The following is a 26,353-nucleotide window of genomic DNA, read 5'->3' as shown; positions in this document are numbered from 1 at the left end:
GCCGTGGACATATTCCAGATTCAAGGAAACTAAGGAGACAGAACAACTATGTACTATGTCATACCCGATAATGTAGATGGAATTCTTTACTGGAGGATAAAAAATGCTATAAGGATTATTAAGGAGTCAAAAACTGGAATACAGATCGTAGATTAGATAAAAATGTTACATCCGTGTTAACTCTGAAGTGGATAACTGCGTTGTGGTTACACAAAAGGATATCCTTATTCTCTGGAAATGCACACTGAAGTATTCAGAGGTAAAGAACCATGATGCATGCAACTTACCTTTCAATAATAAAGCAAACAGTAAAATGCATAACGTTAAGTGACTCTGGGTAAAGGGGATTGGAGTGTCCTTTGTATTATTCTCTGACAACTTTTCTGTAGATCTGAAATTATTTCTGAATAGAAAGTTTTCAAAAAAACAAGAAGCTTTGTGAAGATTTTCCAGAAGAAGAGTTCAAGAAGGTGGCTGTCCTGGTCTTAGCTATTTCTTACGCTTTTTCAGCATCCATGGCTAGTTGGTACATGGCATACAGAAGGAGCTGGTCCTGGGGCCCATCAACTAGCCGGTCAGATCACTTCGGATTTTGCCCTTTGAAAGAGTTAAGCATAATTCTGACTGGGCTTTAATTACAGGACAATAATGAGAACAGATAGTCCTCACCAACAGAGCACGCTTTTGATAAGGTTGACTCAAGAATGAACTTCTTACCCTCAATTCAAAACTCAAAAGCATAGATGGAATTTATCAGGTCCCAAATTCACCTTTTTTTCATTTATTGTCTCTACTGTTCATTTGCCTTTCCGGAAAATGCTTATTTAATGGCAAATCTGAATTCATGGAAGGAAATGTTAAATGCTCTCACAAAATTATAGGAAAGAAAAGAGCAAAAAATATGAATAAGGAATTAATATAAAAAAGCTAAATTCAAAAAACAGACTCTCTTCCTCTCCCTAAAGAACAATCTAATATATATTCACACAGAGGTAGACCTGAAAAGACAGCTTTCCTCCCAAGGATTAGAAGAAACTGAAATTTGGCGACATGGCATTAGCCCGGAAACCCTCTAGATACAGAGGTTGACAATTCAAGACCAGAGGCATATGGCAGCAAGAGAAGAAGCTCAAAAAAGCCCTTAAAACGAATGTCTGTGTATCGCAAAGCATGGCCATGTACAACCAGAGTCTCCCGTGATACCAAGCAAAAGGCAGGTCCCTAGTATGCCCCCAATTACATGTGCCATTAGCAACACAGAGGCAAACAAACAAACAAACAAAAATCCAGATCTCAAGAATACATTGAAGCAGGAGGGTGGGCGGGGGGGGGGGAGAGCAGGAGGGGGCCAGAGCGTATCAGGCTGAAGTATATAATAAAAAATAGGAGGGCAGAAGGAAAGGCACGTCGCATGCTGACATTCGCTTTCCCAGGGCTGGTGAAGTGTGGCCTGAGCCCTGAACGACGGATACGGGTCACAGGCTCTGGGAGATGGGGAGATGGGGAGATGGGGAGATGGGGCGTGAAGAGGGAAAGGCGTGCCTGCAGAGAAGGCAGTCCTGGACCCTGCTGAGGGCAGAGCAGGTCCCGGGCAGCACAACGTCCACTCTGGCGATGGCCCCGTGGAGCCTGGATTCAATCCTGAACCTTGCGGGCAGCCACGGGAGGACTATGAAGGAAGCAACATCGCCTGCCTAGGATTTTAGCAAGATCACCCAGCAAACAGTACGTGGGATGGAGTGGAAGAGGAAATCGTTGATAAACACTCCTGGGCCAAAAAAATGTGCAGACATAAAACGGCACCGATGAAAAACCAACAATTTTTAACTCAGCTCCATTTAGACCAGATGTCTTTGTCCCTTTGGTCAGAACGAGTACAAGATTCTGTTCCATCTACTTCAGCATTCTGATGTGCTCGCACAGAAATGACAACTGTACTTTCTGTCACAAACATGTGAGTTTTTATTTTTTCACCAGATTCACACTGCATTTAAACCTTGATTGAATCTATTTGAAATGATCAATGAAATTACATAATTGATATTCATTCCTGGGGAAAAACAAGTTTATCAAAGTTAAATATTTCAAAAAACAAATGCTAATGTGTTTTTGCAGTAGCTTCTAGACACAGCAGATTAATAGGCAGAGAATATGGAGAAAAGATCTTTGAGGCAAGCAAGCTGTGGGAATGAGAGAGGAGGCAGTCTTGTCTGTTCAGAGAATTTTAGAAACCGCTCATCTGTGCTCACAGAGTGGAATATTCCCTTTTGTCATTCAAACACTTCCAGCTTCCGGCCTTGCTGCCTGATGGTCACCCGCCAATGGATCTGTAAGATTTCTGCTTAGTCTCAGTAGGTGTTTAAAAATTACTAAATTAATAACTTGATGACAACCGATTCCTCAGCATGAGAAAATGGCACAACACTGTGTGGCATGTGGCACCTTACCTCCCATGGATACTCTACTGGTTTCCTTGTTACCAAAATATACCACATTCTACACAGCAGATTTCAGCTATGAGCACTGACATGACAGGGTCAAGGAGGGAAGAGGGAGTATGGCAGTTGGGTATAAAATTCAGGATTCTCGAAAACCCTGTCTTCCTCCTCAGTGTACCCGACATTTATGGGAAGCTGCAAATCAAAATAACACCACAGGGCTAGGACATCTAAGGACTACTTGGGCGAGACCCCAGGTCAGGGTATAGAAGTAGCAGACTGTAAGATGGTCCCGGAAGATGAGGAAACATTCATCTAATCTTCCCTTAACTACCACTCCCTCTCACTGTGGGTGACTGAGCTACTATATCCACTCATAGAAGAAGAGGGTTTAGAAGCTAGATTCAGACAACACTTTAGGGATCTTTTTCTTTTTTCTTTAATATGAAATTTCTTGTCAAATTGGTTTCCATACAACACCCAGTGCTCATCCCAACAGGTGCCCTCCTCAATGCCTATCACCCACCCTCCCCTCCCTCCCACCCATCACTTAGGGATCCTGACTGTCTAAAGATCCAAGGGAGCAAATGGAACTAGGCAGCCAATCACATTCTGATTCCATAACTCCCTGAGCATAGAAGGATCCAATGTGTTCAATGCTGTCCTAAAGGCCTCGAGGAAGGAGGCCACTGATGAAGAACAATGGCTTTTGGTGCCAAACAGACTTGGATTTGAGTCCTGGTTCAACATGGATGGGTGGCTTAACCTAACTCCAATTTCCATAAATTTAAAGAAGATGATAATCACACCACCTTATGAAGTCGTTATGAGATGAAATGAAATAAATGGATGCATATAAAGGGCTTAGCCCTGTGCCTGAAAGTAACGCCTCAACTACTAGCTATTAGATGTTTGATCATCTGGGGCTTTGGAATGCAAAAATCTAAATACTAGGCTTGTAGTAAGGAAGCCATGAAGAACAATGGGGTGTGTGAACCAGTAGGGACAGGTCGTGGGCAGGAGCAGGAAAGGGGGAAGAATTGCAAGCCTCTCCCAGGACATTGTTGAAAACGTGCCTAAGCATGGAAATACTGTGAGCCATTACTTCTTTGTGTTGAACAATAGCTGATTGGAGACAGATACTCATGAAAACTCCTACATTTGCTTCCTTTCATATTTTGTATTGTATGTTCACAGCTCTGTATCTCTTAGCTATATGATCAAATCAAAGGTCTCTACAAAAATTAACTCAAATTGGATCAAAGGCCTAAATGCAAAAGCTAAAACTATAAAACTCTTAAAACAAAACACAGGGGGAAGCTTCATGACATGGGATTTGGCAATGATTTCTTGGATAGGACACCAAAAGCACAGGCAATGAAGGAAAAAATGGATAAACTGACTACATCACAATTAAAAACTTTTGTGCATCAAAGGACACTATCCATAGAGTGAAAAGGCAACCCACAGAGTGGAAGAAAATATCTACAATCCATATATCTAATAAAGGATTAATATCCAGAATATATAAAGTACTCCTACAATTCAAAAATCAAAAGCAAGCAACCCAATTAAAAAAGGGTGAAAGACTTGAATAGCCGTTTCTCCAAAGAATATATAAAATGGCCAATAAGCGGCTGAAAAGGTGCTCAACGTCACTAGTCATTGGGGAAATGCAAATCAAAACCACAGTGAAAGACCACTTCCTACCCATTAGGACCTCTATTATTTAAAAACAAAAACAGAACAGAAAATAAGTATTGGCAAGGATATGAAAAAATTGGGAGCCCTGGGGGGCATTGCTGTGGGAGTATAAAATATGTAAGCTACTATGGAAAAAAGGCAGTTCAGAGAATAGAAATATAGATATAAATAAAATTACCACCTGATCCAGTGACTCCACTTCTGGGGACATATGTACAAGAACTGAAAGCAGGGTCTCAAAAAGACAGGCGTACCCCTCACATTCACAGCCACATTATTCACAGCAGCCAAAAGGTGAGCGCAAGCTGAATGTCCAACAACATATGAATGAACAAACACAATGTGGTGTATACATACCGTGTAATTTTATTCAGCCTTAAAAAGGAAGGAAAGTCTGACACATGCTCTACAACATGGATGAACCCTGAAGATGTTATACGAAGTGCGATAAGCCAGACATAGAAAGACAAATACTGTACGATTCCACCCATAAGAGGTACCTACACTAGTCTGATTCAGAGAGACAGAGAGTAGGACGGAGGTTGTCCAGGGCTGGGAGAGGGGGAAGTGAGGCGTGACTGTTTAATAAACACGTTATTTCAGTTTTGGAAGATGAAAAGTTCTGGAGAGGATGGTGCTAACGGCCGCACAACAATGTGAATGTACTTAATGCCACTGAAACAAATACCTGAACGTGATTGAAATGCTATTTTCTGTTATGGACTTTTACCACAATTAAAAAAAAAAAAGTTAGGGGCGCCTGGGTGGCGCAGTCGGTTAAGCGTCCGACTTCAGCCAGGTCACGATCTCGCGGTCCGTGAGTTTGAGCCCCGCGTCGGGCTCTGGGCTGATGGCTCAGAGCCTGGAGCCTGTTTCCGATTCTGTGTCTCCCTCTCTCTCTGCCCCTCCCCCGTTCATGCTCTGTCTCTCTCTGTCTCAAAAATAAACGTTAAAAAAAAAAATTAAAAAAAAAAAAAAGTTAAAACTCACTACCACACCTAAGGCATCCTGGTACACGCGGTCGTCCTTGCTCTGCACAGAGTGAGTTTTACTCAGCCCTCCACCTTCCCCCGTGGTTATTACCCAGTGGCTCTGGGAACACAGTCACCACACGCCTTGAACACCTGGCAGCTAAGAGATACGGATGGTCTAATTTTCTCAAAATAAAACTGTAAAAAAATAAAACCGTGCGTTTAGTTCTACTTTAAGTACCCCTACTTAAGAATTCTAGGGGATAACTTTTTTAAAATCTAGACTTAAAGTGCATAAAAGAAAAAGAAATCATGTCTTTAATGGTGTGCTAACGTCACACTTTCCTGAGGAATGTGATTTTCTTTCGTTGCCAAGACAGCAACAGTTGCTGTGGAAACCACACAAAAACAGGGATATGCAACTGAAACATACCCCACTCACCTGCACAAAGATGCCCTTGCTCCTGTACTCCTCATGGAGGCACCGAGAGAAGAAATCCACAAAAGCCTGGGATGGGGTGGGAGTGGGAAGGAAACACACACATTACACCAATCGGCCTGATTTGTAGCCATGGCAACAAAAATAACAAACTAACCATTTAACACTCGAGTTCCTAATCATTCTTTTTATTTCACATACAGAAGAGACCTTAAAAAAAAACACCTCAAAACCTCAAGTCGTTTTTATCTGCCACTAAATTAAGTATTCTCTTACCAACTAGAATCTCCAGATCAAATTGTGACTTAACCAGAAAAGGGTCTTCTCTTTCCTTTTTTCAGAAAATGACTTTCCAAGAACTATTTTATTATATAACAAAGGACACATTCCTCCTCCCCACTTGCCATTCAAACAGAAACACAATATGAATTCCGTTCAACTCTCCTCTATAGGGATTTTGTTGTCAGTAAAGAAAAGAAAAGAGCAAGCTTCCTCTTGGTCCTTGGGGATGGCAAGATCCAAGAAGCGTACGGATGAATGTGACAGCCCATCTTCTTCTGCTAGTACAACTTTAAATCTATTTGTAAAATATAATGTACCATCTTTCAAGTATGGACTCAACCTCAGGCTTAAAACGCCAAGTATCAATGATGACTCTTCGAGGCTCCCAACTAATAACAGTCTTGTGGCCACATGGAGCAGAACAGGTGAGAAGCTAGAGTTCAACAATTACTTCAGGAAACAGGGTGTTCATTTGAAACCTCCCTCCTGTATGTTTCAGATACAGAAAGCAAGTAGATTGCAGGAGTGGGGCGTGGAGCCAAGCTTTTTCAAAACAGTAGTCACTGTTCATGATTTTCCCGTGGACAAAGGGCCAAATGAAAAAGAAAGCAGTTTTGCTCTGTTCCTTCTCTGACATATCGCAAGTTCTTAGAGTATTAGATCGTGCTCATTTTTCCCTAAAAGCTAGTTTAACTTGAGCGTCTCAATGGTCATTTTCATTTCAGGGATGTATCCTGTGCCTCAACAATGTATATAAAGATGCTATGGACCTGGAGGCAGCAGGAAATGTATTCTAAATGATTTTTCCTACTAGTAATGTGAACAGGTGAATGGTGATAGTGTATAAAATTATGACATCTTACAGAGAGTTCTAGAAAATTCTTGTCTCACTCCAGAAGTGACAATTCATATCTATGAATTCTGAATAATGTGGCAAAATGCTCACACTCTCATCCAGGCTTATCTTGCGCCTACTATGTGTATTTCTATCCTGACCGGCTGCAAATTCTTCCACTAAGCTCTGCAGAGTGGCAACTTTTGCTGGATGGAGTGGACTCTCATTCATGGACCAAATCCTCAATCATTAACATCGTGTTCTGATCAACTGATCTAACTGGCCCAGACCAGCTCTCTCTCTCTCTGGGACGTAGAAACACAGGCATACCGCACTTCCTTGCATTTCACTTTACTGTACTTCACAAGTGCCGTATTCTTTACAAAATCGAAGGTTTATGGCAACCCTGCCTCAAGCAAATCATCGGCACCACCTTTCCAACAGCATCTGCTCACTTCCTGTCTTTGTGTCATATTTTGGTGGTTCTCCTAATATTTCAGTCTTTATTATTGTATGTGTTATGGTGATCTGTGTTCAGTGATTACCACATGTTGAAAGCTCAGATGACGTCATTTTCTAGCAATAAAGTATTTTTAATTAAAATATGTGCACTGCTTCTCTAGACATAACGCTATTGCACACTTAATAGACTACAGTATAAACGTAGCTTTTTTTTTTTTTTTCACCTTGACCCTAGTGTAAACATAATTTTTATATGCACTGGAAAACTAAAACACTCATTTGACTTGCTTTATTGTGATGATTCACTCTATTACGGGGGTCGGGAACCAAGCTGGTAATAACTCTGAGGTATGCCTGTACCAGTTTCAAAACCAGTCGACTACTAGGAGAAAAGAGCATCTGTGGATCGGAGATCACGGTGCCCCATTCCTTTTCTTCCCAGTCCATTTGAAAACAGCCAAGAACAGAACTTCAAGAAGCTCCCACGCTTATTTCTCAGACCGAAAAGTATTCCTCATTCTCATTCTGACATGATTCACTAAAAAATTGTTCACCTTGGTCGCAGAGTACACGGCCAACAGTGGAACAGGGACTAGGCCGCTGGCAGAGGAGATGTTCAGAATGGCCCCTTTCGATCTAAAAAGGAAAATGCACCAAGTCAACAGAATGAAATCGTACACGCAACCATTTGTAAATTACAGATTGAGATACAGAACTACCTGAAACAGAAGAACATAGCTGTTTTTCTAGCACACATCACTCCTTGCCTTTCATCAGCACATGATACACTCGGTCAGTGAATGAGGCATAACTCAATCAACTAAAAATAGCTCCTGTTTGCAATTAGCTCATTTCTGTTTTAGCAATCCAGGGCATGACCAGATCAGAGCTACAGTCTCCTGGAGTTAATCTCTCCTGTCTGAGGTCTTCTCTGGCCACATCACCAAGAATCCTCATTCTTGGAAATGCTCTCATAATCTTCTGATGCCTTTATTCTGGCGTATCATCCATCACATACTACCTTACTGTAGTATTTAATCACTGTATGTGTATACATGCTTTTCTCCCTCAACAAAACCATAAGCTTCTGGACACCATAGCCCTTGTCTTACACTTTTCCTCAAAACCTCCTGCACAGTCATGAGCATGTAACAGGTACTTAACGAAACCTCCTGGCAATGAGTGAACAGTTATGTGCTGCCCTCCTACTTCCTCTAGGTTGTAGATATTCAGGCACTAAACAAAGAGCTGACTGAAAAGTCATGTGACTCTACAGGAGATCAAACCATATTCTCTGCCAAAGGGCAAAGGGCAATTCTACAGTAACTCCTAGAGATTACTGAAAACTAAAAGTCAGAAAGTTACCAGGAATTACTAATTTCATTAATGAATGAATATTAATCAGAGAAAAGCAATGCTGTAAATACACTAGTTGTTAGCAAGTACATAAGGGTTGGGTAACATGTGGAATTAGGGTTTTAGGAATTTTAAACAGAATTAACAACCAACTCCTCCTCTCCAAACACATTCCTCCCAGAGGAAGGAACAGGGGGCGGGGGGGGGGGGGGGGGGCGCGCTGCCAGTCCCCTCCAGCCACTGCAAACAACCCTACCTACTTCCTATCCTCCCAGTGAGGTTCCTTTTCTTCCACACAGATTCTCACTGTTCTCTGTCTGAGTTTACCTCCCCCAAGATCTATTTTTTCAGTATTTTTTTTTAAAAAAGGACTATACAGACCCTTTTTATGCAAAATAATAAAAGAAACATGATTAAATGGCATCTAAGTTATTTTAGACACAAATCTGAAAAGAAATAATCCCCAAAGGTCACCCAGTCCATCTGCCAGCCTCTAGGCGAGATGCCACTTCAACCATCAAACAGAAGTCTGGACCCTCCGTTTACTGTGTCGCTGGAAACAAGGTGTCTTTGGTTTTAGATTTTGAACTGAAGTGCTTATTAGTAATATTCCTAAGCAATGAAATCCGCTCACATTTTGGTCACAGAAATCAAATGTCAAATCTAAAAACGTTATATTAGGGTTTTCAAGAAAGTTGGAAATATTTAGTCAATGTATTGGTTGTATCATTCTTGTGTGTTTTGCTTGTGTCTCAGAGACAGAAAAAGCCTTTTCGTTTTAAAATTGATAAGAGAGTAAGAGTGTCTATCAGGAGTTAGAACCCTATCACCCGAAGATAAAAAACCAGTAATTAGCAACGACTATCTAAGATTTTGATTTTATCTATATTTGTGAGAAACTCCTTTGATCAAATTTGACTAAAAGCCACTTTGGCTACTGGAGACTTTTAATGGAGAATTAATTTATGATGTTTAGAACATCTTTATCTTTTCAGGGTGTTAAAAATGTTCTCAAATTAGATTCTGGTGACGGTTGCACAGCTCTGTGAACATACTAGAAACCACCAAATTGTATACGTTAAGTGGGTGGGTTTTAGGGTATGTGAAACATATCTCAATAAATCTGTAAAAGAAAAAGAGAGAGAGAAGTCTCTTTATGATATATTGTAATGTGTCACCTTTAAACTCAGAGAGTGTCCCAATCAAGTGCATGCTAAGAGAGCTATGGTATCTTACACATCCCAGAATGCTTCCTGAGAAGTAACCCCAGATCCCAACAAGTTGCACCCCCTTCCTGAGCCCTATGCATCCTTCTAGCTTTTAGGTAGCATTTTCCTTTAACTTCTCATACAACCAGGAACTGCTACGGCCTCACTCACTCAGAGCAAACGAAGAAAGAAGCTAGTTGCAGATGATGTTGTTTTTCACCAAAGCTGTAGTATATCACTGTTGTTTTCACCTGGATTATGTGCTCCCTTATACTTAGATTGGCTGGAGTGATTACATGTGCCCTTGAACAAAAATCTTATATTTTTTTTATTTCGTTCCTCACAAATGAGATACAACCTAAAAGTCTTCCAAAATTAAAGTTTAACGTTATCAAATATATTTTAAAAATTAAATCTGGATCTCATCAAAACACACTCTTAAGACTTCACTCACCAAAGCCATGATTTCAATCCAGGAAAATGTGTTTAAAGACAGTAAAAACTTCTTTCCCGTTTTCAAAAATAATAGACTAATAGTCAAATATGTCACAATTGTGCAGGGATGCTCCTTTAATTGTTTACTCCTTGAGGCAACTAACATCTTTGTTTCGCCAATAATATACACTGATTAAAATTTCTGGGAGGTAGAGTTAGTTTGAATTCATGAAAAGTCAGAATTTGAGGGAACGTTATTCAAAACAAAGTATTTGCACTCTAGCATGTATTAAACAACCCCAAGACCAACAAAGTCTCGAGCAAGAATGCACTAGACCTCAGGAAATACAATGATGACATTTATAATTGTATCATAATGACAGCAGTGAGACACCTCTCTACGAAAACTCTGTGCTAACGAGAAGCACACGGTGTTTGTCTAGCAAAAACCTTCCTCCCACACCCACACCCACAACAGCACAGAATTCTCTCTTTCTCTCCAAGGGTAATAATATTCAACTGAGTTTTGTCTGAATCATAAACAACACGCGGGAGGAGCCGTCTTAATCCTTGTACTGTATACAGTATCTATCCTTCATGTAGAGATGGGGATGAACATTTGGGGCTGCGAGGCACAAAGGACTCGTCTTTAAAATCAACTACTTTGTCTGGCTCTAATCCTCCATCTAAGCAGAATTAGTGACGTCAAACCAGTTTCCATGGCACAGGCCGACTCACGACAGCTCTGTTATATCAAGCAGAAGGACAAAATGGGCTGCGCTTAATTGCACACGAAAACAAACATAAAACTGAACCTTAGTTAATCTCTCATTTTCCGGGGACTTGGGGAACAATTCTAAGATTGGAAGGTACATTAACAATATTTGCTGAAGTTCCATAATGAAGACTCATGTTGCTCATACTTCATACTTTCAGTTTGTTATGACAAACATCCACATAAACAAGTCAAGTAATATTTTCTGTGATATAACATTCTTCATTCATCACACTGGCTTACTTGCTAACAGCCACACGATGGTGTCTCAGTGGTACAAATTACTGAGGGCCCACCAGAACTAAAATACTGCAAAAACAAAGCAGAAACACCACTGCTGATAAGGAAGCACCTTTTCATAGAAATATATTCTCTTCAATTACTAGCCCTTTCACAAGCCAAACATTAAACTCACCCAACCCTATAAAATTCAGCATCTTGTAATTACAGCTTCCTGCAGCTATGCTGTCTGGTAGAATTCCCTCAGACCTGTGAAAGCCCCATCCTAATACTCTCCTTCATTGTCACTTGGATAAAAAAAATTGCCAAGCAGTGGCACCTGGGTGGCTCAGTCAGTTAAAAGTCCAACTTCGGCTCAGGTCATGATCTCATGGTTCGTGGGCTCAACCCCTGCATCGGGCTCTGTGCTGACCTTGTGGAATCTGCTTGGGACTCTCCCGCTCTCTCTCTCTCTCTCTCTCTCTCAAAATAAATAAACTTAAAAAAACAATTGCCAAGCCTTTATTTTCCTATAAATGCTCCACTACTCCATCAGACTGTTGCAGTATCCTTGTCTACAGCTCTATGAAACTACTACTGCCATAGAGGAAGTGATAGGTCTCCTTTGAATAAGTCACTGATTTCCACCTTCCTCAGGTACCTTCTGCTCCGCAATGCAGGGGAGAGAGACAGGGAGGTGTTACGTGCTACCATGAAGAAGTGGGACACGGGGTTGACTCCAATGGAGGGAACTAACTGTACTCAGAGAGTTTGACGACAGGCAAGGGAGATTGTGCAAAAAAGACTCCATGATGCTTCTTCCTATTTCCATTTCTTATCAAGGAGTGCATAAATGTACTCCGGAGAGCCATAATTTTTTTTTTTTTTTTTAAGCTTAAACACAACACTGAAATTGGTAAAGACAATTCACTAAGAGACTCTCAAGAAAACTAAGAAACATATCAAAACAGAGTCCTTGGTCAGAAAAGAATCCTGGAACAGAGGGGTCAGACATATAATTAGAACCAGCAATCCAAATACATTATACAAATCCTGCTTTGCTGGAGAAAGTTTGCAAACATTTACCACATGAAAGAGAACTGCCTGCCCTAAAACACCATAACATGTCATAATTCCACCTTAAGCAATACAGTATGAAAGGGGCTATTTTTAGCTTTTCCATGGTTGTTATGGCAACCACCTCCTGGCTCCAGCTATACACAATGTTTATAATTCCAGAGAAATGGAAAGAGCAAGTTTCCTCTATAATGTAATTATGCACTTTCTACTTCTATGGTAATAATACCTTAGTTTAATTATAGATACTTGTTTAGTGATAGTCAGTTGGCCCTAGGCTATAGTTCTAGAGGGTTTGGAAAATCTCATACATCAGAGGTAGAATCAGTGAAAGGGGAAAACAACAACAACAACAAAGGATCTTTATAAAGGACTCTGCTGTTACTGAATGGAAATAAGAATCCCATGGAAACCAACCATAGGAAATACGCCATTTGAGGCTGGTGTAAAGGGCAGGGTATAATAAAATCATTTATATTGTGTAAGTAAGAAGGCTTTCAGATGATTGTTTACCTTGGAGTTATTCCTCTCCTCTTGGGCACACGGCTAACAACATTTCTGGCCTCCTCTGCAGTTAGCTGTAGCCGGTGACTGAGTTCTGGGCAACGGGATGTTGGCGGAAGGGATGGACACTACTTCCAGGCCTGGCCCGTGAAACCTCCCGTAAAATCACCCTTATTCTCTCTTCCTTCATCTGCTGGCTGGATGCAGAAAACGCAGTGGAGAACTGCAAGACCCAAGGGAAGAGCAGCCCTGCATGGAAGGAGCCTGAGATAATGCCTGGGTAGAGCACAGCCCCAACCCCTGATACACACCGGCTGTGTATGAGAGCGGTGGTCTCTTACAGCCTGCCCTAATTAATACAACTAGTAACTCCTTTAGTTCAAGGGGACAGAGCTATTCCCTCTCCTAACCAAAACTAGTGATTCATAAAGTCCACTTACGTTTCTTACTAGTTCTTGGCAAATGCCACATTCACCCTATGGTGTCGGTTTCAGCCCATAGACTACGATGGCTTTCCACCAGATCATTTCTCAACCTTGGCGTAAAATCCACTTGATTTCCTAAAGGCAAAGATCCAGTTCATCTTCTGTACACGCCATGATACACTTTACTCAGGTCCTCTTCTTTGCATTGTTTTTATCTAATGCTTCAGCTCTAAATGTGGTCATGGCTGCCTAGGTCTATAAAGATAGGGGTGAAGTTCCTAGCACCCTATGTCTGTATCCTTTACTAATTATGAAGGTTCACAGCACTCCATCTCTTTGGGACTCACTTTCTATCTATCAAATAAGGGTGGCTGGTTTCAATTCATTTAGAGTACTAAAATTCCATGACTATATAAATCCATTGTGATCTGCAAAAGTATTTCACAACCATTATCTTTTTTTTTTAATGTTTATTTATTTTTGAGAGAGAGATGGGGCATGAAGTGGCAAAGAGAGGGGAACAGAGGGTCTGAAGCAAGCTCTATGTCGACAGCAGAGCCTGATGGAGGGCTTGAATTCACAGATTGTGAGATCATGACCTGAGCCGAAGTTGGACGCTTAACTGACTGAGCCATCAAGGTGCCTCCATTATCTCTTTTCAAACAGATGTCACCAAAATCCTTAATTCCTTAAAAATTCCTTTTATAACACTACTGTGGTTTCTAAGTATTTCTTTCTTAAAGCATGGACTTATTATCCTAAACTAATGTCAACTCACTTGCAGATGTCAAAAGTGCATTAAGATGATGGCCGAAATTCATCCCTCCTCAGTCCTACTCTGTCGACCCCAATTCTCTGCCATCTCCTAAGGTTTTGTCTGGTTTGACTACTGTCTGTCACTTCCATATCTGACCATTAGGGGCACACTCCCACTGTCAATCAACACAAAGCAGTCTGAAGGTTTTAAAGAGAATTTTTACTAAAGGAATTAAAACACACCAGACTTCAAGGGCGCCTGGGTGACTTGGGCGGTTAAGCTTCCAACTCTTGGTTTCAATTCAGGTCATGATCTCACGGTTTGTGAGAGGGAGCCCCATGTCAGGCCATGAGCTGACAGTGCAGAGCCTGCTTGGGATCCTCTCTCCCCCTCTCTCCAAATAAATAAACATTAAAAAATATATGTACCAAATCTCATATAAAATGGAGTTACAAAAAAACCCTGCTAAGACACAGTTTCTCAACCAGTCTCTGTAGATGCCAAACAAAATGGATTCCTAACCTTGTTTCCTCCTTCATACAACAGGAGGTTATCAAAGTTAAATGAGTTAACACTTCCTCAGCACAACACTTGGCATACAATAGGTGCTCAATAAACAGTAGCTGTAAACCCTGCCGGCAGTTGGTCATAGAGTTTCTTCACAGAAATAGGGTCTTTGGGCTCTGCCCTTTTCCAAGCCGTGATTCCTTTGGATCTCTTCCAAACTCAAAGCTCTTTTGCAGAGGAAGGATGACTGTGAAGTCCTAAATTTAGCAAATGATCAAGCTTGCTCAAGATGCAAGCCCAGATCTTTTCAACGGGTTTTCTTTGAAAGCCTAGACATCATTCAGGCCTTTCCAAGGGAGAGACAGAGCTTAATTACAATTTTACACTTCCTGCTATTTCAAGAAGAACTCTACAACACATTTCTCAATGAAAATGAAGACACCTAGCATATCCTAGTGGAACTCAACTCAAACTAGGACACAGATGGGGCTCCAAGGTGTGGGTTTCTGCTCCAAGGTGGGTCTGATATCTTATAACCATTTTATAACATGCCTAAGTTCCCTATATATCCTTTCACCCATTAAGAACTAAAAAACTAGGAGATGGGGTCTTGCTTTGTGAAACTCCTCTGATTTTAGTTCTGAGAGCATATAGCTTTAAGAAGGCATTCCCGGGAATGCCCCAGGAATTCTATCCACCCCCTCAGAATAGCAGTCAATTGAGTTAGTGATGGTGACTCAGGCAGACTTTTTAATCCTGATCTAAAGGAACCACCACAACCCTGGAGAGGGAAATAAAAAGGGAATCGAGTGGAAAAGGCCTCCACCACCAGATGACTCATGCTCCACCGTGTGACTCGCCCAGCACGTTACTCTGTTGCTAAGACATGGGGGACAGGTTCATTAGTCACTTTAATGAATTTTGCAAAGAAAGGATTCTCCCTATAAATAATCATGAGCTCTGTCTCTCTGGTGCTTGTGTGTGAGCTTGTGACTCACCTTTCCACCATGCCAGGCAGCACCAATCGTGTCATCTGCAAAAGAGAAAACAAAACCTTCGTGATGGCTGAGGATGCAAGCAACAGATAAAGAGTGAAGGAAGCTACGCCCTCAAAACAGAAGGGGATCACTAAACCAGGCCCCACTCGACAGACAGCAATTTATTTTATACGCTCTATATAATTTGGCTGTGGTAACAGTACATAAAAAGGAAATCAGGGGCGCCTGGGTGGCGCAGTCGGTTGGGCGTCCGACTTCAGCCAGGTCACGATCTCGCGGTCTGTGAGTTCGAGCCCCGCGTCGGGCTCTGGGCTGATGGCTCGGAGCCTGGAGCCTGTTTCCGATTCTGTGTCTCCCTCTCTCTCTGCCCCTCCCCCGTTCATGCTCTGTCTCTCTCTGTCCCAAAAATAAATAAATGTTGAAAAAAAAATTTAAAAAAAAAAAGGAAATCAGATGAAATTACTGGAGATAACACTGGGAATACTTTCAGTAAACTTGGCGAAAATGGGCCTTGCCTGAAAAGTAACACTGGCACAGAGATCTTCAAATAATTAAGGGCCTATGGTGAAATCAGGACTCCCAAAACACACTCCTGGAAAAAAATATCCGTTATGGAAAGAAATATCTGCCAACCAAGATTACTGACGATTTCTAACTTAAAAGCTCAAATGACCTTTTCCTATCAAAAAAGCGTTTAGAAGAATGCTGTCAACTGACAGCAAATGTTAAGTGTATCCTCACATTCATTCCCCTTGTTGGTCTAGCTAGTTGTGAGGAAAACTCATCCTTAACAACAACAAAAAAAAGACACCTGCATTTTTAAAGGGTGCCATAATTGTTGATTAAATACATATAATATGAGAGAGAAGCTACTTCTAAACTGTGTTTTAAGATATCATGAACTGGGGTGCCTGGGTGGCTCAGTCGGTTAAGCATCCGACTTCAGCTCAGGTCATGATCTCATGGTTAACAGGTTCGAGCCCCACATCAGGCTCTGTGCTGACAGCTCAGAGCCTGGAGCCTGCTTCAGATTCTGTGTCTCCCTCTCTCTCTGCCCCTTGCCCACTCATGCTCTGTCTCTCATTCTCTCTCTCTCTCAAAAATAAATACATTAAAAAAAATTCTTTTTTAAGATATTATTAACTAGGGGCGCCTGGGTGGCTCAGTTGGTTAAGCGTCTGACTTCGGCTCAGGTCATGATCTCACGGTTCGTGAGTTCAAGTGACGCGCTGGCAGCTCGGAGCCTGGAGCCTGCTTCGGATTCTGTGTCTCCCTGTCTCTCTGCCCCTCCCCCGCTCATGTTCTCTCTCTCTCTCTCTCTCTCTCTCTCTCTCTCTCTGTCAAAAATAAATAAACATTAAAAAAAATTTTTTTTAAAGATATTATTGGGGCGCCTGGGTGGCGCAGTCGGTTAAGCGTCCGACTTCAGCCAGGTCACGATCTCGCGGTCTGTGAGTTCGAGCCCCGCGTCGGGCTCTGGGCTGATGGCTCAGAGCCTGGAGCCTGTTTCCGATTCTGTGTCTCCCTCTCTCTCTGCCCCTCCCCCGTTCATGCTCTGTCTCTCTCTGTCCCAAAAATAAATAAACGTTGAAAAAAAAAAATTAAAAAAAAAAAAAAAAAAAAAAAAAAAGATATTATTAACTAAGAAAAGTTAAGACATCCACTGGCTTGGTCAAGGCCACGTCACAGTTTAAGACTGAGCTTAGAATGTGAATTCTGGATTCCCAGATATCATCAAATTTCTTTTTTTTTTTATTTTAAATCTTTATTTGAGAGAGAGAGAGAGTATGAATGGGAGATGGGCAGAGACAGAGGGAGACACAGAATCTGAAGCAGGCTCCATAGCTGCTGTCAGCACAGAGTCTGACGCAGGGCTTGAACATGAACTGCGAAACCATGACCTGAGCCGAAGTCAGATGCTTCACCGACTGAGCCACCCAGGTGCCCGGGACGTCATCAATTTTCTAAGAAACAAACGCTGCTTTGTCACATGCTTTGCATACATGCCAAACACAGGAATTTTAAGCTTTTTATCTTGAATACTCCTATGTCTTAACGAAAACAGTACTTCGATAAGAAAGTAAATTTTTTCCTAGCAACATTTTGAAGAAAGGAAATGTATTCAGCTTTACAAAGGTAAAATCTGCAGCACTCCTCAAACTGACACTGTATCATGAAAGACAGACTGACACAGCGCCAACTTTGAAACAAAGAAGTGTCTTCAAAGCCTAGGGGAATCATTTTGACAGAAGGTTTTGGATTTGGCCGAATCTTCTGGCCCAGATAAAAAAAGAAATGCTAAAAAAGAGTTTGGTCTAAAGCATTCCACATCTCCCTCCTTCTTACATACAAGTCTACGTTTTTCGTATTAAACTTGTCTTGATAAAATGGGGGGGGGTGAGGGGATGTGCCCAGTGACTACATCCTATAGAACAAGATGTGACTAGAAGTAACATATGCAACTTCTTGGCCATGCCCTTAAAGGAAAGAAAACTACACGTCCTCCTCCTTGTCCTCCTCCTTACCGGTTCCTCCTCTTGAGGGTTAGAATGTTGATGTGGTGGGAGGAGCCAAAAGAACCCATTTGAACCTCAAAATGAGAGCTGTGTGATAACGGTGGCAGAGCAAAGAGATAAAGAGGCAGAACCCCTGATGCCTGGAGAACTACGATGCCCTACCTTGATTACCTATCCAGCTTTTTATCTGAGAGAAAAATAAATTTCTATCTTGTTTAGGCCACTACAAGGACTCTGTTACAGCGGCCAAACCCTATTCTAACTCATAGAGTTGACCACTTATGTTGATAGAGACCAAGCAGTGTTAACATTTTAAGACTTAAAGATGAAACAATTCCCTTGGGCACCTGGGTGGCTCAGTCAGTTAAGCATCTGACTTCAGGTCAGGTCATGATCTCACAGTTCATGAGTTCAAGCCCCACACTGGGCTCCATGCTGACAGCCCAGAGCCTGGAGCCTACTGTGGATACTGCGTCTCCCTCTCTCTCTCTCTCTCTCTGCCCCTCGCCTATTCACACACTCTCTCTCTCTCTCAAAAATAAATAAACCTTAAAGAAATTTTTATAAAAAGATGAAACAATTCCCAAAGCAAACTCACCCAGAGATTATGCTGAGCCCAAATGGCCTCCGCTACTTTGTAATTTTTACAACACAGTCCTGTTTCTTCGCTTTTCTAGGTTTGCTGACCCAACTGAGGATATGCCCACGGGGCCTCAAACCAAACTGGATGGGGCCAAGTCAAAAAAAACGCTGATTTCAGGGTTGATCTTTTCCACAGTATACTCACCTCCTCTCTTTTCAGATTAAACGACTCTTCCAACTTGCTTACGCGTTTCCTAAGATTTCTCTTTTTATGGTACCCCATAGTAATTGCTCAAAATACAGCTACTGAACGTTTAGGCCAAATGTGCTACACAGTCAGGCCCAAGTTCATATCCCAGCCCTTTCCCTTAACTAGCAGTGTGACGTCAAATTAGCTTCCTTCTCGTCTGCGGAGTCCATATGTGTTATTAAATAAAGAAGGCGTCTCCATTACATGTTATTATATTCTGAATCTCAAATGAGGTATTGTATATAATGGACCCGGCACAGAGCTCGGCACAGAGCAAGCCTCTGAAGAGAAATCAGCATCCCTTATTGCCAGCATGCACTATTCTTTCATGATGCAGCACCACTAGGTATCGGGGCCTCCTTTAAGCATGTGGTGCCCTACACAGTTCAAAGCCACAAACAGTGACCCATTTTGAGGTCATCAAATTCAACCCACGACACAAGTTTCCAGATAGTTCTGTCAGTATTTAAAAATACTTCTGTCAGGATCCTCTTGGAATTGTTCTAAAATTGGATTTAGTGACAACTGCACAACTCTGTGAATTCATTTACCATTCAATTGTACACTTAAAGTCGGTGAATTATATGGCTTATAAAATTATCCCTCAATAAGGCTTTGAAAAGAATCTTCATCTTATGGATAAGAGTTAAAGATATGGAATCACAAAATACACTGGATGTTACTTTATCAAACCCAGGAGAAAAAAAGAGCTCCTAAAATGTTCTATGCATATCAACTTGTGGTCTGAGCAACATGAAGTAATAAAGAGACATTCTCCCACTTGGTCGAGGCCATGTTCTTTACTCAAACCTGGGGCTGGCCAATAGGGGTGCACTACCTAGGAGGAGCACAGACACACATATAAACAAATCATTACAAGACGCACTCTGAGTGTAAGGACAGAGGGCATTAATGCTTAGGAGCAAGACTCATCATGTCTGGGGTATCAGGTCGAGCTTCCCAGATTACATTTCAGTTAAGTTCTGAAAGAATAAACAGGAATTCATCAGGAGGAAAAAATATTCTAGCCAAAGGAATAGAATACAAAAAGGCAAACGGCTGTAAGAAACTACAATCTTTGCTACAGACCTGAGGCCTTCAAAAAAGCCTTTTGTTGAATGGAGCTTTTTATAAAGGAAAGCATGCACATCCAACATGTTATATATGTCATTCAATCTCCATATTATACCACATCATGGACAGCTTCCCATGCTAGTATAAATGGATGTTCTTCAGGCATATTAACCGTTGTGGAGTATTTTGTGATAAGGATTGATTATATGCATTTCTAGCAACATCTGAAAACATTTATTTAGCACATTTCATCAGGGACCATAACGCTTAGCTAATGTAAGAGGTCCCCCAAGCAGTCTGTGGAGAGAAGCTATCATTCAGTCCTCTAAGTCCTGAGACCACCAGAATCAGAATGAGTAAGAAGACTGATAATAAACACGCTCCCACCCAAGGGCATGAATATATGTGCGTGTGCATGTGCACACATCTATGTAACAGGAAATGAGACCTGTTAACTGAAGAGTAGCTAAGTGGAGTTCAGTTCATAGGGGTAGCCACTGACTGTTTAGCCTTCCGACACAAAAGGAGAGAAGAAGGGATAGGATTTGTGGGCAGTGATCTACCCGGAAAACTACCAGGAAAAGTCTACAAAATCTGTGGATGGATTCTTTTATTCTGACCAGGGATCTCAGAACCATCTGACTATTACCTAGTGGTTGTGCACAGTTTTATAGTTCAATTAAGATTTTTTTTCTATGACATAAATTTATACTCTTAAATATAATCCAATAAGAAATACCACTTTGGCTGGGATATTAAAGAAATATAAATGCGTGCATTGGGAGCTGTTTTTTTCCTTACACTACGTACATATCATACATTAAATGTTTTCTTTCTGAATGGCAATAGTTATCCATAATCGGAGACCAAATAAAACCCCATTTGATAGAATCTTACTTACAAAACCACATTAATAGCTAAACACTAAATGTTTTCTGGATGATCTTCAATGTATGGACACATTCAAAATATACCCTCCCGCTCCCAGCTTTATTAAGATAGAACCGACATAGAACATTTTATTAGTTTAAGCTGTACAACATTAACAATTCGATAGATGTAGATACTGCAAAAGGATTACCGCAATAAGTTACCATCAAAATTATGGAACGCTGCAAGCATTTCTGGGTCACCTTGCATATGGGCCATGCTAATCTTCTCCACATCATTCCAACTTTAGGATTTGTGCTGCCGAAGAGAGCTCCAAAATGTATTCTTTAAAGATGTGAGCTAACACTCAACAAGTTTAAATAATTTAGCACAAAGACAAAGGAAAAAACAGTGTGTTCGATGTCTAGCTATTAAAGGGCCAGAAATATTTGTTGGATGCTCACTGACCAAATAATCCCTCAGGTCCTCTCGGGAAAAAGTTCAATTCTTTTTAGAAAAATTCTTTTGCATTGTTCGTTGGCTTCTCCTCTTAAATTCTGGCTCTAAACTATTTCTCCTTGCCACACAATGGACCAGCTTTTTGACCTGCCAAATAGTAACAACCCTGGAAAGCTTGAGAAAGGTTAACTTGAAACCTGCATGCTTTTATAGCACTGATTAACACCTCATTCTATACTTAAATTCTCTTCTAATCGGATTATAAGTCATGATAAATTCAACGTCAAGCCTTCTTTGGCTGCATATGTGTACACAAATAACAATACAAATAAGCAGAGAAGCTTCCCTATGTTCACATCAAATTGCATTCTCTTTGACATCAAGTTTTACACAGGATATTTTAACTAAGCTATTAGTACTCTCATTTTACTTTGTATGCATCAATTGGTATCTTGATATCTGGTTATTTATACCATGTACCAGCGTTTCTGTGAAATCTCACTATCTATCTGAACTCCATTTCACAGCTCACAAGCTGTTTCTGGAGTTAACTCAATATGCTAATTTTAGGCCATCTGCAGGTGATAATTGCTGTACCAGGAAATTTTTTTGTTCCTCTTAAGATACTGCTTAAATAAGGTTACCATAACTTGTGCGTTCAGTGGTTAAGAATATTAGAAAAGTAGCAGTAAACATGATTTTTGGACTTGTTTGTGTCTGGGTTGAAGTTATTTCCAAAAGTATACAGCAAACAATTTAAATTTAATTTTTGTCTAAAAAGTGGCAAAAGTTGCTGCAGTAGTACCTCTATAGCAATGAAAGCTTCAAATCTTTGCGGAAAAAACAAGCATTTCCTATTTATATATATATTTTTAGTGACAGTTTCATTAATCCTCACCACAAAAAAAAAAAAAAAGTCCCAGAAGCCTAAAGTCAAAGGAAGAAAGGTCAATATATATTATATGGCACCTAGATATTGCATCACTCTGTGTGCCAGCTGCCCATAGAGTATACAAATACACAAAGATACACAAAGAAAAGTTAAGATAAATGAAAAGTCTTTAGCAATGCCAGCTCAATTTAGAATTCCTTCTGGGCATACCACACATTCATTTTCAAGATGAGCACTGGGTGTTGTATGTAAGCCAACTGGACAATAAATTGTATCTTCAAAAAAAGAGTGAAATATTTATTGGTACTTATTACCACAGCTATGTATATTCTGGCCGGGAAATAAATAAGGGGCTGATTTAGCTTATAAACCATCAAAATCTGTTTCATTAGATCATTTAGTTGAGATACCTGACTTAAAAATGCATTGGCGGGCCTAAAAAAAAAATTTTTTCTGAAAATGTTACATTAAAATATAACCATCTTAGTGTTATAAATACTGCTCACATTTTTGGCAATTACGTGCACTGCTTTTGTAATTAGAAAAGCCCCTACAATTAATACTATTTCTAAAAGAAATTAGAATGAATAATTTTTTCTTCTCTTTCACTTCTCTGGCATCAGTAATCAAGAGCTTATATAAGGAACTTTATTTTATACGCAATAGTCAATTTAGGTTTTCCTGCGTTTTAGTTTATCATGAAAACTTGTAACACAGCAAATTACACAAATTATGCAAATTCTCTTACAAGCAAGTGATTTATTTTTACAATCAAATAATTTTTGTCTCATGTAACCTCTGGCATTCAGTCAGTTTCTACAGAGAACAGTACAAAGAAAATACTACCGCATTATGCTCAAAAAAGACAACCAAAAACCCAAATGGAAAGATTAAAATTCAAGATAACTTCGTAAAATAAGACAACAAATACTGTCCCTTGTACCTACCATTATATATAAATAGAATTTAAAGTGTAACAACTTAACCCTAGAATCTGGGCAAAGTCCCAAGAATCCAGGCTATTCGTATAAATAATTAGGACACCACAGATAGCCACTCTGTCCACATCTGCCCATCTTCTTACCCCAGAGACACCTGCTTGGAGTAAACAGGATCTAAGTTCAAGCAAGTGAAACATGAACCCATAAAATTAGAAGGAAGCCGATACAAATGCCTTATACAAGTTTTCAACTGGAATCATTAACAGCAATTTACAAAATCCATAGTCTGATCGTGAAAAGAACCACATAAAGTAACAATAATGTTACGCCAGCCCTCTTTGGGAGAAATGAGGGTGACTCACTGGAAGTCATGCTGGAGTGGCATGGCACACTTTTCCTTTAGAAGCTGTCATGTGAGCTCTGTCATACTGAGAATACAACTTCATTAGAAATTCTTTGAATCTCACCTATATGGCTAATGGAATATTTACTGCACAGGGGGTGAAAAGCTTAATTAGGTAAAAATTTTCAAGTGCTTTGAGATCTCCAAGTATTGTTTGATTTTCCTCTTTGGTAATGTTTTAAGTCTTTGTGGAAGGGTAGGTAAGAGCCCTCCTTGCCATTCTCCCGCCCCCACCACATACTACTTAGCCTGAAATTCAACCCCCATTTTTCCTTTTGTAGTCAATTGTTTTGATACATGTTAAAATAATGGAACTAAAGAAAAATAAAAGAACTTTCCAGAACAGAGGGGTGCATGCCAATGGATAATAACATAATCAAAAGCCATAATCTACAAATCCTGAAAAAATTAAAAAGCACATATACACAGCATACACTGCTTTTCCAAGTTTGGCATGTTACAATTTGCTAAGAGTTTCCATTCCTTAAAATTTCGCCCAAATAAGCTGACTTCTCAAAAAGTGACAATTTTAGGAGAAAAATAATTTCTGAAGTTCTCAAAGAGATTTTTTAAAAAGATTTTATTTTTAAAGTATCTCTACAGCTAACGTGGGGCTCAAACTCACAACCCTGAGATCAAGAGTTGCACACTCCACTGACTGAGCCAGCCAGGCACCCCTTCAAGGAGATTTTTACATTTTCACCCCAAAATAAGGCATTTCTCACATAAACCAGCTTTGCTTTGAACTGGAAAGAACCTTAGAAACAATCTACAACTCCTCGCTTTTCACACAAAGAGTGGTCCTCATGCAGTTAGGCAAAACCATCATTTTGCAGTTATGCTCAAAGCAGCCTGTTACCAGGAGACCCTAAGAGCCAAATGTACCCAATTATTTGAAAATTGTTAGGAGCATAATGACAGCAGCTCTCAAAATGGATGAAAAGACTCTAGGCACTAACTTGGAATGTCTTCATCTAGAAAAGCCCCAAGTGGGGGGTCAGAGCTGAGAGTCATACTCTTCCTTCCTACAAGTTATTAATTTCCCAATGTTGTTAACTTAAATTCTTGGGGCTGGGTGGAGGAATACATTCTTAACATAATGCCTAAATTAAATACAATTAGATGGCTGCACAGAGATTCCTCTTCTCCAGGATTTCCAGATTAACAGAGGGCTCCCTCTACTGGTACCATGTCACACGCCAAAGGCAAATCCAGGTAAGGAAAAGAAAACCAACGCTTCTGTGCTTCTCATCAATCCAAACATTTATTATCTACACCATGGGCCGGGCACAGCACTATACCCTCCTGGCTGAGCCACATACAGTGAATATATACTGGCATTAACAGGAAAAAAACAGCTTTTCAAAAGCAGGCAAAGCACACCAAGTGCTCTGATTTCAGATAATCATAGGGATGGAAGAGACCGATTTAGTTAAAACCGTTCTAATCCTTCGAGTCCATGAAGCAGGTTTTCAGTTGGAGTAGACTGAATATCTGGGGTTGCCTGTACAGGGGGGTACAAACTCAAATGCCTGGAAGGATTGGGCAACATATACGAGCACAGTGAGTTGGGGAGCAGGGCCGGGTGGGGACGGTGGCGACCTGGAGAGGGCAGGCCTCATTACCCAGCACACTCACCTGCTGGCCACTCTGCCCTCCCCACTTATACTGTCATGCCACACTTCAGGTCTGCGTTACCTCATCTTCAGACTTTCCCCCAAGAGAAACTAGAAATGTGGGTGTGAAATGTCCCAATTAAAAAAAAAAAAATTTTGGGGGGCGCCTGGGTGGCGCAGTCGGTTAAGCGTCCGACTTCAGCCAGGTCACGATCTCGCAGTCCGTGAGTTCGAGCCCCGCGTCGGGCTCTGAGCTGATGGCTCAGAGCCTGGAGCCTGTTTCCGATTCTGTGTCTCCCTCTCTCTCTGCCCCTCCCCCGTTCATGCTCTGTCTCTCTCTGTCCCAAAAATAAATAAAAACGTTGAAAAAAAAAAAATTAAAAAAAAAAAAAATTTTTTTAACGTCTATTTAATTTTGAGAGGGAGAGACCAAGCAGGAGTGGGGAGGGGCAGAGAAAGAGGTGGAGAGGGGCAGAGAAAGAATCCAAAGCAGGCTGCAGGCTCTGAGCTGTCAGCACAGAGTCTGATGCGGGGCTCGAACCTACAAACTGCGAGACCATGTCCTGAGCCTAAGTCAGCCGCTTTACCAACTGAGCCACCCAGGCGTCCCTGAATTGTCCCAATTTTGAAACGTGCGCTAAGTGAAATACGTTGGTAGGGCATGTGCAGCCCAGACTACTCGTTTGAGCCTTCGGCCTAGAATCAGAAGGGAACTCCCCTTTTGCCCATTCCACTGCTGGCGGGTCCAAAGGGTATAAAGTTCTCATGATTTCCTTCAGTATAAACATCCATAATTGATCTACGTCCAGCCTTTTAGGGCCACATACAGTAAGTGGGTTGCTTATTCCCAAAGAAAGAAGATTTTCACTTTTTAACTCACTCACTTATATAAAAGCATTTGCTGCACACCTGCCATAGGTGAGGCCCAGGGCTAGGGAACAGCAGAGAACAAAAAGAACACGGTACCAACACTCATGGGGCTCACAAATTGCAGAGAGGCACTACACCGAAAATGAGCTGCTGAGGGAAGGGAAGATGTGCAGTGCGCAGTGAAACTGTGTGGCCGAGAGACCAGGCCTAGTCTCGAAGGCTCCCTACCAGCCCCCGAGGACAGAACACTGTGGGGGCGAACTGAAGGATGAGTAGCATAAGTGGGAGACGAGGGAGCTTCCACGGACAGGGAACTGCCTGAAGGGACATGAGGTGCAAGAGACCCAAGGTGCTTTGACCTGAATGCAGGGAAGTAGAGGGAGACAGACCAGAGGTGGAACTGGAGAGGTGGGCAGCATCCACATCAAGTAGGTCGTTCCCTATAGGTCACACCAAGGAGTTAGGACTTGAGGGAAAGAAATCACTGA

The 26,353-nt window shown here is 41.1% G+C and overlaps 1 protein-coding gene and 1 non-coding gene across 2 annotated transcripts in view; both read right to left on the bottom strand.

The window, feature by feature from the left end:
* HSD17B12 (hydroxysteroid 17-beta dehydrogenase 12) overlaps positions 1-26,353 on the bottom strand; it is a 167,856-nt gene that overhangs the window by 10,896 nt on the left and 130,607 nt on the right. Inside the window, exons 7-9 of the mRNA XM_045485027.1 lie at positions 15,393-15,427; positions 7,686-7,767; positions 5,556-5,621 (exon numbers count right to left, since the gene is read on the bottom strand). Of these exons, the coding sequence (XP_045340983.1) occupies positions 5,556-5,621; positions 7,686-7,767; positions 15,393-15,427 (183 nt within the window). The remainder of the gene's footprint in view (positions 1-5,555; positions 5,622-7,685; positions 7,768-15,392; positions 15,428-26,353) is intronic.
* On the bottom strand, positions 20,913-21,018 carry LOC123602788. Its single transcript, XR_006714559.1, has one exon. It is a non-coding gene; the product is annotated as a U6 spliceosomal RNA (small nuclear RNA).

This window comes from Leopardus geoffroyi, chromosome D1 (genome assembly GCF_018350155.1).
Source record: "Leopardus geoffroyi isolate Oge1 chromosome D1, O.geoffroyi_Oge1_pat1.0, whole genome shotgun sequence".
Classification (NCBI taxonomy): domain Eukaryota; kingdom Metazoa; phylum Chordata; class Mammalia; order Carnivora; family Felidae; genus Leopardus; species Leopardus geoffroyi.
The sequence above is the reverse complement of the archived record's forward strand: the minus strand, read 5'-3'. Positions and strand labels throughout refer to the sequence as shown.